This window comes from Haliaeetus leucocephalus, unplaced genomic scaffold (assembly GCF_000737465.1).
Source record: "Haliaeetus leucocephalus isolate CR32 unplaced genomic scaffold, Haliaeetus_leucocephalus-4.0 Scaffold149, whole genome shotgun sequence".
Lineage (NCBI taxonomy): Eukaryota > Metazoa > Chordata > Aves > Accipitriformes > Accipitridae > Haliaeetus > Haliaeetus leucocephalus.
In genome coordinates this window covers 92973-109000 of record NW_010972585.1, presented here as the reverse complement: position 1 = coordinate 109000, position 16028 = coordinate 92973, and the positions used below count along the sequence as shown (strand labels likewise).

Sequence of the window (16028 nt, the reverse complement as noted above, 5' to 3'; positions counted from 1 at the left end):
AAAACCGGGCGCGTTGCCCGTGAGCCCTTCCACAGCCCGTCAGCAGATGGGCTGGAGCGAGTCCGAGCACGGTGCCGGCAGCGCGGGTGCCTTCCCCTTGTGTGCAGCCTTCCCCTAGAGTTATTAGGGGTTTTGGGTAAGCCTACTGGTTTGGATCTCACAAAGTACTCAGGTCACCTCGCGATCGGGTGCCAAAGTCCTTCGTGCCATCAAAACACCCGCTACCCGGTGGATCCGAGACACGTGTGGGTGTTGGGGAAAGCCTGCGGGCAGAGTTGGCAGCAGCTCTTCAGGAGGTCCTGGAAGGCAGAGTTGGGTCAGACCTGCAACCTCCAGAAATTAAAGCTCCCCGATAAAACGATCTGGCTCCAGCACAAACTGTTTGGTAGCTGAACGGGGCTCAAAAATCACCCGTTGGCCACCTCAGTAGCATTTAGGTATCATCTGTATGGAGCGTATGTTGTTTCTTACAGCATTCGCTCAAGTGATTGGCACTGTTGCGCTCACTAAATACAAATACAAGCATGTACTTGTATGTAATGTGACAGTTCTGTAAGTTAGGATGACGGGTAGCTAATCTGTTTCACCTTTGGTCAGCTGATCCTCTTGAAGTGGACATTTTTGGCACATCTCTTCCATTGTAGTATTTGGTGGACTTTTCTAACATTGCTGGATTTTTTTTTTTTGCTTGTTTTCAATTTTTGCCTATTTACAATTGAAGAAGCTTAGCAAGCCAAATTGGTGGCTAATAGCATAGGCAATGCTATTTTAGATGGAGCTCTTTAAAAAGCTGCTGGTTTTCTGCTTTTATAGCCCACCTCCATAGGCTGAAGCTTAACAGCTTCTGAAAGAGAAATTTTCAGAAGTGGGTAAAAGAAGGCACAGAGTCCTGCCACACTGATGCCAGTGAAGTTTTGTCATTGACTACAGGGTTTCATAGCCTTGCCCCTGAATAATCTGAAATGTGGCATCTGCAGAGATGAAGCTGCAGTTGACCTCCCCCCCCCCCCCACCTTTCTTTTTTTCCACTTAGGAGCTGTGAACAAAGAGTTCTTTTTGTCCGATTGTTTTAGTTGTGCAAGGAGTTTTGAGAAAGGGTTGCCATTTTTTTTAGATGCTATACAGTTCACAGTACATCAGAGAGAAGTGAAATAATAGTAATTCTGATCTAAGCAGCAGCTATCTGTAGCCATTTCTTAGGATTTAGAAATGCTTTTGAAGAAAATCTGTGTCAGCATTAGTGTTGATTTTTTTAAAGAAAGTTCAGAGGCTTCAGGGTTGGTTCAGAAACCATTGAACTCTGTTGACTGGTAAAGCAAATGATACTTGGTGTCTTATAATGCAGACTTCTAAAATATTTCTTTATTAAAGCTATTCTGTTCTTGCAGGCATCTCCTTCCATATTCGCAATAAAAATGGCAGAAACGACTTCTGATGCTTCTGAGAAACTGGTCGTCATCCACTCCAAAGCTCACAAAGATACCATTCTAGCTAATTTTGAAGAACAAAGGAAAAAGGATTTTCTTTGTGACATTACACTAATAGTGGAGAATGTGCAATTCAGAGCCCATAAAGCTTTGCTTGCTGCCAGCAGTGAATACTTCTCAATGATGTTTGTAGATGAGGGCGAAATAGGGCAGTCAATTTACATGTTGGAGGGAATGGTTGCAGACACCTTTGGAGCACTGCTAGAATTTATCTACACTGGTTGCCTCCGTGCCAGCGAAAAAAGCACAGAACAAATTCTGGCTACTGCACAGCTGCTGAAAGTGACTGACTTGGTATGGGCCTGTACAGACTATCAGGCCAGCCGTAGCCCAAGTAACACGTTACCAGCTCCGGCTAACAGTGGAGCCTCTGTAGCCGTTACTGCAAGCGACAAGAAGAATGAAGATCCACCGAAGCGAAAACGAGGGCGACCGAGGAAAGTCAAGAATGTTCAAGAAGAAAAATTGGGAGCAAATTCTGTCGAAGATGTGCAGCTGAGAGAGAACAACTCCATGCAAAATAAGCAAAATTTTATTAAAAAAGACACTGCAGCAGAAGAAGAAACAGTTGCCAGCGAACACGCTCCAGCGAGGAAAGATGCAGAAGAAAATGAACCTGCTTGTGGCTCAGAAGCTGCTGTCGGTCTGTCAGCTGAGAAAGATGAGAATTATGATCCCAAATCTGAAGGAGTACAGAGCACTCAGAGCCGTTATAGCAAACGTAGAATAAGGAGATCAATCAAACTAAAAGATTATAAACTTCTCGGTGATGAGGATGAAAAAGGACTGGCAAAGAGAACTGATGGAAAAAGAAAACGTGCAGGTCCTGAAGCTCGCTGTAAAGACTGTGGCAAAGTATTTAAATATAATCACTTCTTAGCTATTCATCAGCGAAGCCATACAGGTAGGCATTAAGAGACTGCTGCTTCTAGGTTAGGGTTTAGCGACTTGTTGCTAAATGCGAGGTAGTTGAAACGTGGGCTGTTGTCTACAGCAAGAACTGTCCAGAATAGCACGCTGATCCAAATTACAGTGTGTCTTCTGCGTTTGCCGTTTTATTCTTGTCAGCAGATCTTGTTGCCTTTATGTCTTACCTTGATTGCAGTTTAGTTAATAATTTCTTTGTTTAAATGTTGAATTATATGGCAATACTTAAAGAATTATTTTATTGCTGTGTGAAGCTTGTCTCTTAATTCTCCTTATTGCTACTCAAAAGTCATTTTTTTAGTAGCTACTACATTGCAGTGCATCTCACTATCAGCTTAGAATATCTAGTGAGAAATAATGCATCTATACTTAAAAATGTCATCTTTTGCTTTTAGGGGAGCGCCCTTTTAAGTGTAGTGAGTGTGGCAAAGGCTTTTCCCAGAAGCATTCTCTTCAAGTCCATGAGCGGATGCACACTGGAGAACGGCCATACACTTGCACTGTCTGCAGTAAGGCTCTGACAACAAAACATTCTCTTCTGGAGCATATGAGCCTACATACAGGTAAATATTTCAAGGCAAACCTAACCTCTCTTCCCCCAGGAATTTGCCTTTCTGGAAAAAGGCTCTCTCTTGTGTGTGCTGGTTTTATTTATTTATTTCCTTACGCTTGCTTTGTATGTGGCTTACATTTTAATAAGTGATTTTCTTTACAGGGCAGAAGGCTTTTACATGCGACCAGTGTGGGAAATACTTCAGCCAAAAGAGACAGCTCAAGAGCCACTATCGAGTACACACAGGTATAGCAAGTTTGGGTTGAAGAGCTGGCTTACAGTCTGTGCTCATTTGTCCTCCTGAAGATTGGCTAAAGCCAAAAATTCTTCTTCAGTGATATTTAGTCTCTGCTACCCTGATGTGTGGTATCTTGATATAACAATGAATAGGGTGAAAAAGACAAAATGGTGTATAATAAATGGAATGTTTAGAAAAATAGTTAATCGAGAAGGACTCTTACAATGATTAAAAATTAGTTACGCCCAGAAGCTAGGAATTGTATAAACAACTGCGTCCGCTGCCTGTTGTGCAAATTGCCTTGTTTCCCACTACTTTGAACTAGTAATGGCAAACAAGCTTTAAGAAGTGTCCTCACTTCTGGAGCAGGATGGAGATTAAGCTACACACACAGGAAGTGGTAGCAAAAATCAGAAGTTACAAAGCTTCAGGAGAAGGCATGTTTGGGGGGGAAGCAGGTGTCAGTCCCCTCTTTTGCCATGATAATATCAAATAGAGAAATAGGAGCATGACAGTTAAGATAGGGAGGAGGCAGTGAATCACGTTTTGTTTTACCTCTATATTATATCAAAGTGGTTATTTTACAGGAAAGTGCTTTAACAAAGATCACTGAAGAAATACAGGGGATCACTTATGCACTGACACTTTTTTTGTTATTGCGACAAGGCCATTCACTGCCGGAATGTAACCAGTGTCGTCGCAAATTCATGGATGCAGCTCAGTTAAAGAAACATCTAAGAACACATACAGGTAATATTGTCCATCATGTTTTGTTGGTTGTTTTCTTTTTTTCTTGAAGTAAGACAGACAAAATCATGTTAGGCAAATGACACTTGTCTCTATGGGATGAACTTCTGCTCTACTTGCACATAATGATGCCTGTATTGCTAATGAAGAGATTTGACATGAAGAATGCAGGAGCACAAAAAAGCTTGTATTACAACAGCGCAGAAGCAGTGCCTGTTACAGGAAGGGGTTTTTTTTCCCATTCTTATAAAGCCTGCTGCAGAAAATGCCAGTTAGCTCTCCTGTGATAGAATGCTAGACTGGGAATTCAGTTTATCAGGCGAGCCGCATCCAGCGTGTGCAGGGCTTGAAGTGAGCTGACTAGTAACAGAAAGTGTATGTCCTAAATGAGTTGGGCACCCCTGTCTATGAGGGATGGGTGCTTATGAAAAATGCTGCTGACCAGAAAAATAATTATTTCCATTTACCTTTTTATTGCGCTGTAATAAAGCAGATGTTGGCAGGAGGTGGGCTGGGAGGTATGATTTAATGCAAGTGCATCAGAGGATGTCTTAAGAGATTCAGAGGGCAAGGTGATACTTGAATAGCTGAATAACAGAGATAAAAATGTTGCTCTACCCTCTCGTGGTAACAAAGCATAAGCTTCTTAAAATAGTTTCCTGTGAAGGATAAGTTCATAAGATGATGTGTGAATATTTTTTTCTTTTAAAATAGCTATAAACTTTAGTGATTGTTTCTTCCCAAAATCAAATTATTCTTAAGCATGTTGCCTGCGGTTGTAATAAAGTATGCACAAGATTGAGTTATGTATCTCATTCATTTCCTTCTTTTTCTCAGTGAAAACAACACAGCTTTAAATTCCCGGGGGATATGATGAGGTCAGAATTCATGCTTTCGGGAGATTTTGGTGTATCCAGAGTAGTGTTAACTTGCTATACTTAAAAATGCTGCATTTTCTGTTGAGGAGAACATAGTATTTGTTGACACACACAACAGTTTTCTATCTGAAGCTGATACAGCTCTATAAATGTAGTGGGAAATGAGTTTGGTGGTGGGAAATGACAAGAGGAAGCATACTAGCAAGTTAAGTTGCAAAAATAGATGAACTAAGATGCGTTCTAGCAGAAACTAGCTTGCAATGTATTTTGCTTCCAGAAAAGACAGGCCAGATACCAATATTAACAATGCAGAAACAACAATCGATCTGTCCCATCTCAAAAGCAAGAATTAAAATTCTAAGGAGTCTGGGGGACAGGTGTTAACACTGATACAACTATTCTGCTTTGGCAGCAGTTTTGTAACACCATGTCATAAGAATACAGTCTGCTTAGGAGGTTACTCCTGTTTTCAGTAGGAGGCTGGGACTGGATGACTAGAGGTCCTTTCTGACAAATGTTTCTTGTTCTCTCATCCTTTACCCCTGCCCTCCAAAGCCATATGAAAGCTGATAAGCATTGCAGTTCTGTGCTAAATGTGAAGCTTCCTTGGAAACTGGCTCCTGCCCCATCCCTGGTTTTGGTGTGCTTTGATGGTGTGAATTACCACAGTGGTGATCTGGATTCTCATGTCTGGTGTCTTAAAGAAGCTCAATGCAACAATGTTATGCTGTGAATTAGGATTCGCTTTGATTGGGTAGTATCTGTTTCTTGTGAACCTTTTTGTTATTTAATTTGGCTCTTCTGCTTCTACTCAATGAGACACAAAAATTCCAAATGCAATTAAAAAAACCAGACAACCAAACCCACAATTTATTCAACCTACCATAATTTAATTTTTCCTCTGACTGGTGTTCCCAGGATATTGTAGGCCTAGGATGATGGATCCTTATAGGAAGCCAGCCAACTTGTTAGGATAATGGCTTCACTTTTCAGGTTTGGAAATACAGGCTTACTCATCTGCATGGTGCTGCACGTGAGCCTAGCATTAATGCTGACTAGTTCAGGGTCAGCCTTTTTCAAATTTGCCTGTGTTATGTGGAACACCTGCCTCTGTATCATAGGCACGTTTTTTGCTGCTCTGAGGGCTTGGATCACCTAATTCTTTATCTTCAAAGGGGAGAAACGTCAGGGATGTACATTTAAAATACTATACCCTCACTTAGCTAGAGAGTTCATTCAGTTTCATATATCTGTCCTGACCCATGGCAGAAGTGTGAGGATTTGACAGTATGCACTTGATACTGTGTATGGTAAAATATAAAATGTTTTTTAATGTATTGATGGGAAGTGCTATATAAAAAGTGATGTCAAATTTCTTTTTGATAGGTGAGAAGCCCTTCACTTGTGAAATTTGTGGCAAATCATTTACAGCTAAAAGTTCTCTTCAGACTCACATTAGAATTCACAGGTAGAGCACGTCTAATTTTCATTACATTGTTTAAAAATGTAACTTCTAGTCTGATAACTGTATGTAGTGCTTGTTCAGTTATAGAATGGTCAGGGCTTGTTTGCATTTTGGATGGATGGTTAAAGACGTAACATTTTTGCTTTAATCTGTTTAAAGAAATAATTGGTAGTGATAAGTACTGCACTGTTAAATACTAGTGTGCCAAGACATTGTAAGATTCTTCTTTGGTGAATTTTTTTCTGTGTAATGACAATGTACTTCCTGCTATATTATTTATGTGAAAATTTTACTGTCAATTTTTGTTTGACAGCAGAACAGTAGCCACGGTGTAACAAGGTTATTGGAGCGTTGTCCTGTTTCCCTGTAGTCTCTCGTGTCTCTTTAGCAGCGTTAGTTATCTTTTACCCGTGTCAGTGTGATGTATTGCATAAAGGCATGTCAGATTTTTAAATCATTGGAGAACTGTTGTGGGCCTTATGTAGAAGAAAACCTTTCCAATAAAATTTCTCATCCCTTTGAGTTGGGCAGCAAGTTAGGATTTGGACTCTTCTTTTTGTTTTGAAGCCCACACTGTTAATAAGTGTTCTTAAAATGGTCAGTGCTTACAATTGTGCAAAGCAAGTTGTTGCATTCTTGTCAAGGTCTAGCAGCATGGAGTTTGTAACTCTGGTATTATGACAGGAGGGCAGTTATGTTATCTCTGGAGGTCTTGAGTATATGCTAATGAAAGTGTTGTGTGTTTTGTGAAGTCAAATAGAAATAATTAGGTAGTCAAATAGAGAACGTTTTTAATGTCACTATTCTTAAGTGCTTATGACTTAGCAAAACAAAATAATAATTTTAAGTTTTTTATTCTATAATAAGTTGCAGAAAGCAGCACTGTCAAAGTGAATATTTTAGTGAGATCAAATACATTCTTTTGCAGAGGAGAAAAGCCATATTCTTGTGGTATATGTGGAAAATCCTTCTCCGATTCCAGTGCGAAGAGAAGACACTGTATCTTACACACAGGCAAAAAGCCTTTCTCCTGCCCAGAATGTAGTTTGCAGTTTGCTCGTCTGGACAACCTGAAGTCTCATTTGAAAATTCATAGCAAGGAAAAGCAGTTTCAGGAAGCCAGTGCCGCCCCAAGCACCAACACTAATTCAGAAGTGAGAAACATTCTTCAGCTGCAGCAGTATCAACTTTCCACCTCTGGAGGGCAGGAAATTCAACTCCTGGTTACAGATGCAGTACATAATATAAACTTCATGCCTAGTCATAGTCAAGGCATTAGTATTGTTACTGCAGAAAATGCCCCAAATATGACAACAGAGCAGGCTGCTAACCTCACGCTGCTGGCTCAGCCACCACAGCAGTTGCAAAACTTGCTGCTTTCAGCTCAGCAGGAGCAAGCAGAACAAATCCAAAGTATCAATATGATTGCAAACCAAATAGAGACTGCCCAGCCTGAACAAATGCATGTCATCGCTCTTTCCAAGGAAGCACTAGAACATCTCCATGCTCATCAAGGACAAAATGAAGAAGTCCACTTAGCAGGATCTTCACATCCAGCTCAGCACGTGCAGCTGACTCAGGAATCAAGTCAACAGTCTCACTCTAGCCAAGATACGGTTCCTTCCCATCAAATCAGTGAAGAACAGAATCAAACTGTACATGTTTCTGAATCCCATCAGCAGTCTCTGTCTGTAAATGAGTCATCTCATGAGCATCCTATGCAAGGACAGGCTTTCTGAAATGCTTATTTGTCATCAGAGGGCTAGGCTATAGCATGCTTCTCATCCAAGCAGTGATTACATGTATCACACTTTCTTTTCTGCAGCATAATCTATCTGAAGATGCATTTCTTGGTGATTTTGATGGGTGACTTTCAGTTTTCTTAAGCTTATTTATTTTAGACTTTTTTTATTTTTCCAGATTGGTATTTCTCTACTACTTAGTCCATACCTCACAAGCGATTAATGTGGGGTTTTTGTGCCTCATACACATCCATGCCTACTGAAGAGATACTTGGCCCCTTATTTGCATTTCTGTGTGACTCTCCAGAGTAGTGTCCCTTGCTGGTAGAAGAATGGTGTTTAAGATGTCTGCTGATCAGAAAATATGACTTCTCTGATGAAGTCAACATTACCTGAACTACTGTCAAGCTTAAGATAACCAGTACTTTTTGCAAAGCTAACACCTTATGTCTTATGTTTAATGAGCTTTCTCTCTGCAGGTTAATATATGATTTTCTATGTGATCATTCCCTGAAGTGCATTTTGATTTATTTGACTACCAAATTTGTTTGGTTTGGGTTGAAATTGTTGCAGCCTTTGACTGGCCCTGGATCGCTCTTTCTGTTTACTGTATGCTGTGCAAGTTTTGCTCCTCAGAAGTGCTTAAGCCATTGCACTTGAATAGTGGCAGAGAGATGTGGTGGTTACACTGGACAACTGAAAAGCCCAAATTCTGCTCTGTTGGTTCTACCACTCGCTCCCTGTATGACTGTGGGCAAGGTAGTTGACCTCTGTGCCTTATTTCATCATCTAGTAGGTGGGGATGGCGTTCACACGCTCTGGCAAGCACTTTGAAGAGCTCATGGTGTTGAAGGCACTGTCTATTGAAGTGCAAATTTCTCTTCCTGATAGGATTCAGTCTAAGGTTAGGAGCCAGTGTATATTTAAAGTGTTATTTTTTTGTACTTTTGAGAGCAGAATGTAATGTTACTTTTAATATATGTTAAAGCTGGTAATTGTTTTTGTGGGGACTTCAACAATGAATAGAATCACTTCAGAGCATAATGAGCTATATAAATGGGGCATATCATGTTAAAGTTGTACAGCTATTTTTGCTGACTAGATTAGATGTGTACAGATTGTTTTCAATGACTGACTGACTGCTAACAAAAAAGATTTGACATCTTAATAAAATGCCATGCCAGAATACATGCTTTGCATTTTCAAGTTTGCCTACTGGTAACATCTCACATAGTGTACTAGTGTGTTAAAATCCAGATAAAATGCCACTGGTACTTAAAGCAACGTGCTCAATCGTCACTTTACTTTTAAGATGTCATACTTGTGATCTACATTTATATTTTATGTTTTAACAAATGAAAAATGTAAAACTTAAGGTGAATTTAAAAGCAAAACAAAAGATCTTTGTGTGTGCTTGGCTTATATGACTGCCCAGAGAGAGTCACTGGCATAAAAGGCCAGTGTGCAGAACGATAGAATAATTTAAGGTGACTTCCAGAGGCCATCTGGTCCATCACCTTCCTCAAAGCAGGTGTGCCTAGATCATGTCACTGTTGTCTGGTTGAGTTCTGAATGCTTCCAGAGATGGAGATCCACAGCCACTCTAGGCCACCAGTTCCAGTGAATTTGCAGTGAAAAAAAAATGTTTCCTATATTTAATTGACATTTCCCATGTTCCAGTTTGTGTCCACTGCATTTTGTCCTACCACTGCACCTCCAAGAAGTGTCTTCTCTACACCCTCCCATTAGGTAGTTGAAGACAGCAGTAAGGTCCTCCCAAAGCCGCCTACTCTTAAGGCCTGAACAAACCCAGCTTGACCAGCCTTTTCCACCACGTGCTCCAGCTCTTCAGTCACCTTGGTGGACTTCTGCTGCCCTCAGTCCAGTATGTCAATGTCTGTCTTGTTCTGGGGAGCCCAAATTCTGGATGATGTTCCTCGTTCAAGTCTATAGACTACTCAGCCGGCTCCTGACTGTATGCTGCAGGAGTTTGGGTAAGTGTCTCCATTTTTTCAAAGTACTAAATCAGGTTTTATATAAATGGATCATGAAAAGGGCAGACAGTGGGAATAAATCAATGCGAAAAAAAAAAACCAAAACCATCCCACAGCAAAACTCTAGGCTTTTCACTTTTTCTTTTGTCTCAGAATGGAGAAATAAAATTTGTATACTTTCTGCCACCAGGGAGAACCAGCATATTCTGCAGTTCTACTTGAGAAGCTTGAAGTCTTGATGCTGTAAGAACAGATGAAATAATACAGTAAAGCTTGTTACACCACCTATGAAAATCTTACTGATTAATTGTATAAGTTTAAGCTTACAATAAATATTCTGGCAGTTTCATCCTAACAACTTTGGATTTTATCTAAAATACTGTAATGTGCAGCCATAAGACTGTCTAGTCATAAATTTACAGGAGCTTGCACTGAGATTCTTCTTGCCGTGTATTTATGAATCCTGAAATGCTTAAAAGCTGGTTACAAGCTAAATTCTAAGACTACCAGTGAAGTAACTGTTAAATACTTTCCTCTTCTTTTGAACTTTGATTTGTTCATTATGAAGTTATCCTCGCAGGATTAAGTACAACGGTAGTTATGCATGAGCCACTATCACATAGTGATTGCTCGATGCTTTCCCTATAACTAAAAAAAAAGTGAAGTTTTGGGTTTGAAATTTTCTTACGTTTTTCTACAAATTACCAGTGAAGAAATGAGCTGCTGTGAATAGCACAGCAGTGACTAATCTTGCACCCTGCATTGCTTAAGCTGTCAGCCCACATTGTAGCTTGTGCTTGAGAAGCTCGTGTGGGTTCTCATACCACAAATGTTGCTTTTTTGACACCATTTGCTTCCTTTCTAGAGAATGCATTTCTATGAAAGATGAAAATAAATCCTTCTTCTGTGTGTGCATTCTTAAGGCTGCAACTGAAGCCTAGGATTGCTTTGAGTTTGAAAGGAAACCCCTTCAGCTTTGCTTTTTAGTCCAGCTGCCACCAAGAACTATTTAGCAAAAAACCGCATCCCTTAAAAACTACATTTCAAAGCAGCTCTCTAAATAGCTTTACTCCTTAGCCAGTAAACACCTTAACTTCTCATTTTCTCACATAGACTAATCTTAATAAATCCATCTCACTGCTTACTATGTTAAAATGAGATTAGGATTTTAGACATAAATGCAGGACAATAGGATGACTACAGAAGGGTCCATTTTTGTGAGCACTTAACACCGTTGTGTGTCTCTTCTACTCCATTTGTAAGTTACCCCATGTAGTTGAACTCTAAAAGGATTTTACTATTCTTTTTTCAATTGCAAGTTTATGAAATTTTGGCTTTTTCTGAAGATTTTGGCTGATTCTCCAGGTGAAAGTTGAAACAAATCCTTGAGGGGTAGAGCAAACAGGCTGTGTTTGCCTATTGTGTGTACACTTACTCTGCTTCCCAATTATATTCATGGTTTAGCTGTAAGTAGCATTTCTTGACCTTGGCACTCAAGTTCTGTGCCGAGATGCTGGCAGTGTGGATTATTCCAGTGGGCTTTCCAGTCTAACATCTCATTTTTGATAGGTGTCTACCAGAATATTTATTTCGTATGAGCTGTGAAAGCAAATTATTCTGCCAGGAGGAGAAGCTTCATCCTAGCATGTGTTACTTGGCAAGGCTGGGGGTTTTTGTAATACTTGTTTTATGCTCTCTTTTCTGCTCAGAGGGACTAAAAAAGCACTGCTATGGGTTTTACACCAATAACCTCCTAGTGTCTAATTGGAAGAGGAGATGACTGCTTCACTGTGAACTCTTTTCAAACTGAATGCTTATTCACAGGTTAAATCAGGGGTGTTGAGCCCGGCGTCGATCTTGCCAGCTGTTCAGGAAGGAGTTCTGCTTGCATCTCTTTCTTTGTAAACTGCTTGTTTTACTGTCTTAGCTGGTTAGTCATCACGATCAAATTCATGGTTGGTGTTTGCTAAGACCTACCCTAGTGTGCTGGGATTTTTTTTTTTCCCCCCCCCCCCCACTTCACCTTAAATGAAAGCTAGCATGGGATTCGTTCCTAGTCATTGGCCCAATGCCGACGTGAACATAGCAGCCTGGTACGTGTTCTGTCTCCCCACGTCTTCCATCTCTGCAGCAGACTGTCTCGCTGACTGTGTAAGGAGAAGCCGAGTCCCAGTTGGGAGCAGCTGGGAGGAGACCGGTTTGCCAAGCAGGTGTGCCCCGGAGCCTGGGCAGGACTCGGGAGCTTCCTGGAGACACTTATCTTCCCATGGTCAGAAGTCCGTCTCTGCAGGCTTCTTGCCAATCCTCCTGCTATCGCACGTTCTCTTCGGGAGCGGAGAAGGAACAGGTAGTGCCATACTCTCCGTAGCTGTAATTTCAGGGCCTCTTTTATCTATTCGTTAGAGGCATTAAAGAGTCTGCTTCTTGCGGACCTGCAGTCCTGTGAGCTATGACGCTCCTATATGCTCCATCCCTTTTCCGATCCTCCATAAAACATGGTGAACAATAAATGGCGCTCTACAACAGAGGGACCACTGGTCATCTCTGGGCCAAGCAAGTCTTCTGAATGGAAGAACCACCCAGGCATATTCTAGGTGAACCAGCTGTCCTGGTTTAAGCCCAGCCAGCAGCTAGGCACCACACAGCCGCTCGCTCCATCCCACTCCCTTCCCAGTGGGATGGGGAGGAGAATCAGGGAAAAAAGTAAAACTCGTGGGTTGAGGTAAGAGCAGTTCAGTAAAATAAAATGTAATACTAACAATAAAGTAGAATAATGATAATTGTAATGAAAAGGAATATAATAAAATAAAAAATAAAACCCAAGAAAAGACATGCAATGCACAATGCAATTTCTCACCACCCACTGGCTGATGCCTGAGCAGCGATCCACCCCTCCCAGCCAACTCCCCCCAGTTTATATACGGAGCATGACGTTCTATGGTATGGAATATCCCTTTGGCTAGTTCAGGTCAGCGGTCCTGGCCATGCTCCCTCCCAGCTCCTCGTGCACCTGCTTGCTGGCAGAGCATGGGAAACTGGAAAATCCTTAACTTGGGATAGGCGCTACTTAGCAACAACTGAAACATCAGTGTGTTATCAACATTGTACTCACACTAAATCCAAAACATACTGTACCAGCTACTAAGAAGAAAATTAACTCTTTCCCAGCCAAAAGCAGGACACCAGCATCTCGCTGTACTATGCTGACTTCTCATTTCTGGCTAGTGTTTTCATCCTACCTAATTGAAAGTATGTTTGGAATAGCAGGTTGCAGAGTTTTGCTTTAGTTAGTAGCTCCCTACCCTGTCCTGCAAGTTTTTCTAACAACTGCAACTGTATCCCACTGTCTGCCTTCCTGAAGGGGACTGATTCGTACGTGTTCATGGGTCTTCCCTTCAAGCCACGGGATCCTCCTTGCCCTCGAAGGCAGCGTGCCTCGTGGCTGTTACAGCAGTCACCTGGAGAACTTCGGGTTGTTGCGGACAGCCCTGTGAGTATATTGTCATCTTCAAAATCGGCTTATCCCTTTGGCTTTGCTTTGAATTTCTTGATAAGGTGGTGTCTGTTTCTGCCTTCTACCTGGAAGACTAAGCTTAAAGAGGTCTTCTTTCTAGGGCTGCATCTGTCCTTCGTTCCCTGGCAGCAGTAAGACCTTTTCTGAAGTCTCTCACGTTCGCTTCGACTGGTGGGTGATCCGACAGCCGCGTTTTCCCTGCATAGCATCTCTCGGAAAGGACTCGTGGCAGCCCGAGGGCCCGGTGCGAACCAGCGGCGGCGGCCCTCCCACTAGTCATCGCAGCACGTTGTTGTGGTTCGGCAGTTTCGGCAGATAAGCCGTGCAGTGTTTCCTCTCCAGGTATCCGCTGCGAAGTTATTTGGCATTTGCGTCTCCAACAAGCACAGCGTTGTTCTGTATGCAGCTTTCAGCAGGACGATGCTGTAGTCGTTCGACTGACCCTTCAGCACACGGATGCTGCGTGACCCCTAGCAGCTCTCCTGCCAGAGGACCTTCAGGTGTGGGATCGCTCTCAAATAGTCTTTTTTTTTTTTTTTTCCTTAATCCATTCTGCTTTTCTGTTCTCTTTCTCGGTCTCTTTCAGATGCTATCTTGGACTGAAAGGAACTGAAATGGCCGCAGCCGCAGCAGGTGGGGAGGTTTGGAGTGAGGAGGCCCCTCTGAGAATCGCGCAGAAGCAAAATTCTCGGGTCTCGTGTCAGGGCACATGCGCACGTTTCAAAGGACTTCATGTTTCCAAGAACATTTGCTGCACGGCCTTTGAAAGGGTTTCAGTGTCGTGGTTTAAATGCGCTGTACAACTTCTTGTGCTTTCCGTACTTTTCTTCATGGTAGTCGTCGCTGTCTCCAAACCGAATGCAGCACGGTGCGTCCGCCACAGCTGGCAGAGCCCAGCGGGACCCGCAAACTCCCGTCTAACTCCTAACACCAGCAAAACGTCTGTGCTCATCTAAGAAATATGAATAAGCTTGCAGAACAGCATCATCATCTGGTCATAAACAGGTAGCAGAAAGAGGCTGAAATGAATAATAATAATACAGTTTAAGATTTTGATATATATAATCATGATGACTGGCAACCTGTTGAATAGATTTTTAACGTACCTGAATTGCAACATGATGTGAAAAGAAGGGGAGAAATAAAAGCCAGAATGGAAAGAGGCAGCAAGTAATCCATGGCTCTGGGCTTGCTCTTGTTTTTTAAAAAAGCCCATCATAAATTTGCAGAAAACAGTCCTGTACAGCTAGTGATATTACTAGCTTGTTGGCTAATAATGTTACGCTTGTTTGGCTAATTATTGCTTTTCTTATTGACTTAGACTTATAGTTAATTCCCTTTCTTGCCCACAATGGCAGTAAGAATTTCCATGCTAGAAATTATCAGTAAAAAAAACCCAGCTAATTTTTTTTTTTTTTTTTTTTAAAGAAAAAGGAGTAACAGGAGCCAGTCATATGTATGTGCAGAACTAAATTTCAGGAGCAGGGTTTATGTGTAAATTTAAGCCCATTTACAAAACGCAGACATCAATCTGGTTTTTTGAAAATAATATGCAGTGGATTGCTCTGGTTTTAATACTTTTGTAGTACAAAAAGGAGGAAAGAGACATTTTTTAAAAGGCCAAATAAACTTCAGTTGTATTAATCTGTATCAGGCTAAAAATATGGATGTAGAGAAAAATAGAGAGCGAAGAGAGTATTTTCTGAAGCATTACTGATTTTGTGTTTGACTCCGGGTGTGCTGCTTCTCTTCCTGAATTTATATAAGGCTGCTCTAGACTCTTTTTGGCAATAGCAGAAGCCATATGGTCCGGCTACTAAAATTAGGTTCTGCAGAGGCTCTGGCAGCTCGGGAGGAGGAAGGAAAGGGCTTTCCTTTGCATCGCTCAGTCACAGCCTGTACACAACGTAGCTGCAGTCGCACACGCTGTTTGCTGCGGTTCGCTACCGTCACGCCTCGGCTCGTCTGCTGCCATCCAGTATCTGCGTGTAAATTAAAACTGCCTTGTCTACCATAGGATTTTAATATGTCCCGTTGTCCAAATTGTCCAATATCCATCGGTTTTCTGCATTTTTTCAGCAGGACAACTTCATAATATGAAATTATAACATCTTGCGCACGGGTCTTTCAGGCAAGGGAGCAGCTGTGGTGGCTAAACTTTCTGAATCTGATCATCTTCACCGTCTCTGGTACCGTGAGGATGGAGCTTTTAAAATCCAACGTTGCTGCAGATCCCAACAAAATAGTTAGAAAAGTGTTGCCCTAATGAATCACTTTAAGAAAATCTCACTGAGCCACACACAGACCAGAGGAACTTCAGGGCTACATGGGGGAGCCCTCTGCAACCTGTGATTTTTCTCAGTCTGAATTTTTTATGGGCCCGGGTAGTTGAGAAACATCTAGCTAAGAGGCTCTAGGCTTTCTGGTTCTGACTCTGTGGCTATGTACAAATTTAGCACTTTGTAAAGCCATTTGGATATACA

At 41.7% G+C, this 16028-nt stretch overlaps 1 protein-coding gene across 5 annotated transcripts; it reads left to right on the top strand.

Moving 5' to 3' along the window:
* The first annotated feature begins 1393 nt into the window (after nt 1–1393).
* On the top strand, nt 1394–13951 carry ZBTB24 (zinc finger and BTB domain containing 24). Of its 5 annotated transcripts, none has more exons than XR_773998.1 (6): nt 1394–2391; nt 2810–2977; nt 3130–3213; nt 3872–3955; nt 9718–10031; nt 13888–13951. XR_773998.1 is itself a non-coding variant. In XM_010561641.1 (6 exons), the coding sequence occupies exons 1-6, from the start codon at nt 1416–1418 to the stop codon at nt 8032–8034; spliced, it is 2205 nt and encodes a 734-aa protein (XP_010559943.1). In that variant the 5' UTR covers nt 1394–1415; the 3' UTR covers nt 8035–9220. The 5 variants fall into 5 exon arrangements, 4 of the variants coding, with proteins under 4 accessions (XP_010559943.1, XP_010559945.1, XP_010559946.1 ...); XM_010561641.1 differs by lacking the exons at nt 9718–10031; nt 13888–13951 and adding exons at nt 6217–6298; nt 7224–9220; XM_010561643.1 differs by lacking the exons at nt 9718–10031; nt 13888–13951 and adding an exon at nt 7224–7466.
* Nucleotides 13952–16028: the final 2077 nt, after the last annotated feature.

What these genes read in the sequence shown, in the direction of transcription:
- ZBTB24 (XM_010561641.1), top strand. Translation starts at nt 1,416, where the DNA reads ATGGCAGAAACGACTTCTGATGCTTCTGAGAAACTGGTCGTCATCCAC. An exon ending in CCACTATCGAGTACACACAG is followed by an intron (nt 3,214 to 3,871) that starts GTATAGCAAGTT and finishes TATTGCGACAAG; the next exon opens with GCCATTCACTGCCGGAATGT. An exon ending in ACATCTAAGAACACATACAG is followed by an intron (nt 3,956 to 6,216) that starts GTAATATTGTCC and finishes TCTTTTTGATAG; the next exon opens with GTGAGAAGCCCTTCACTTGT.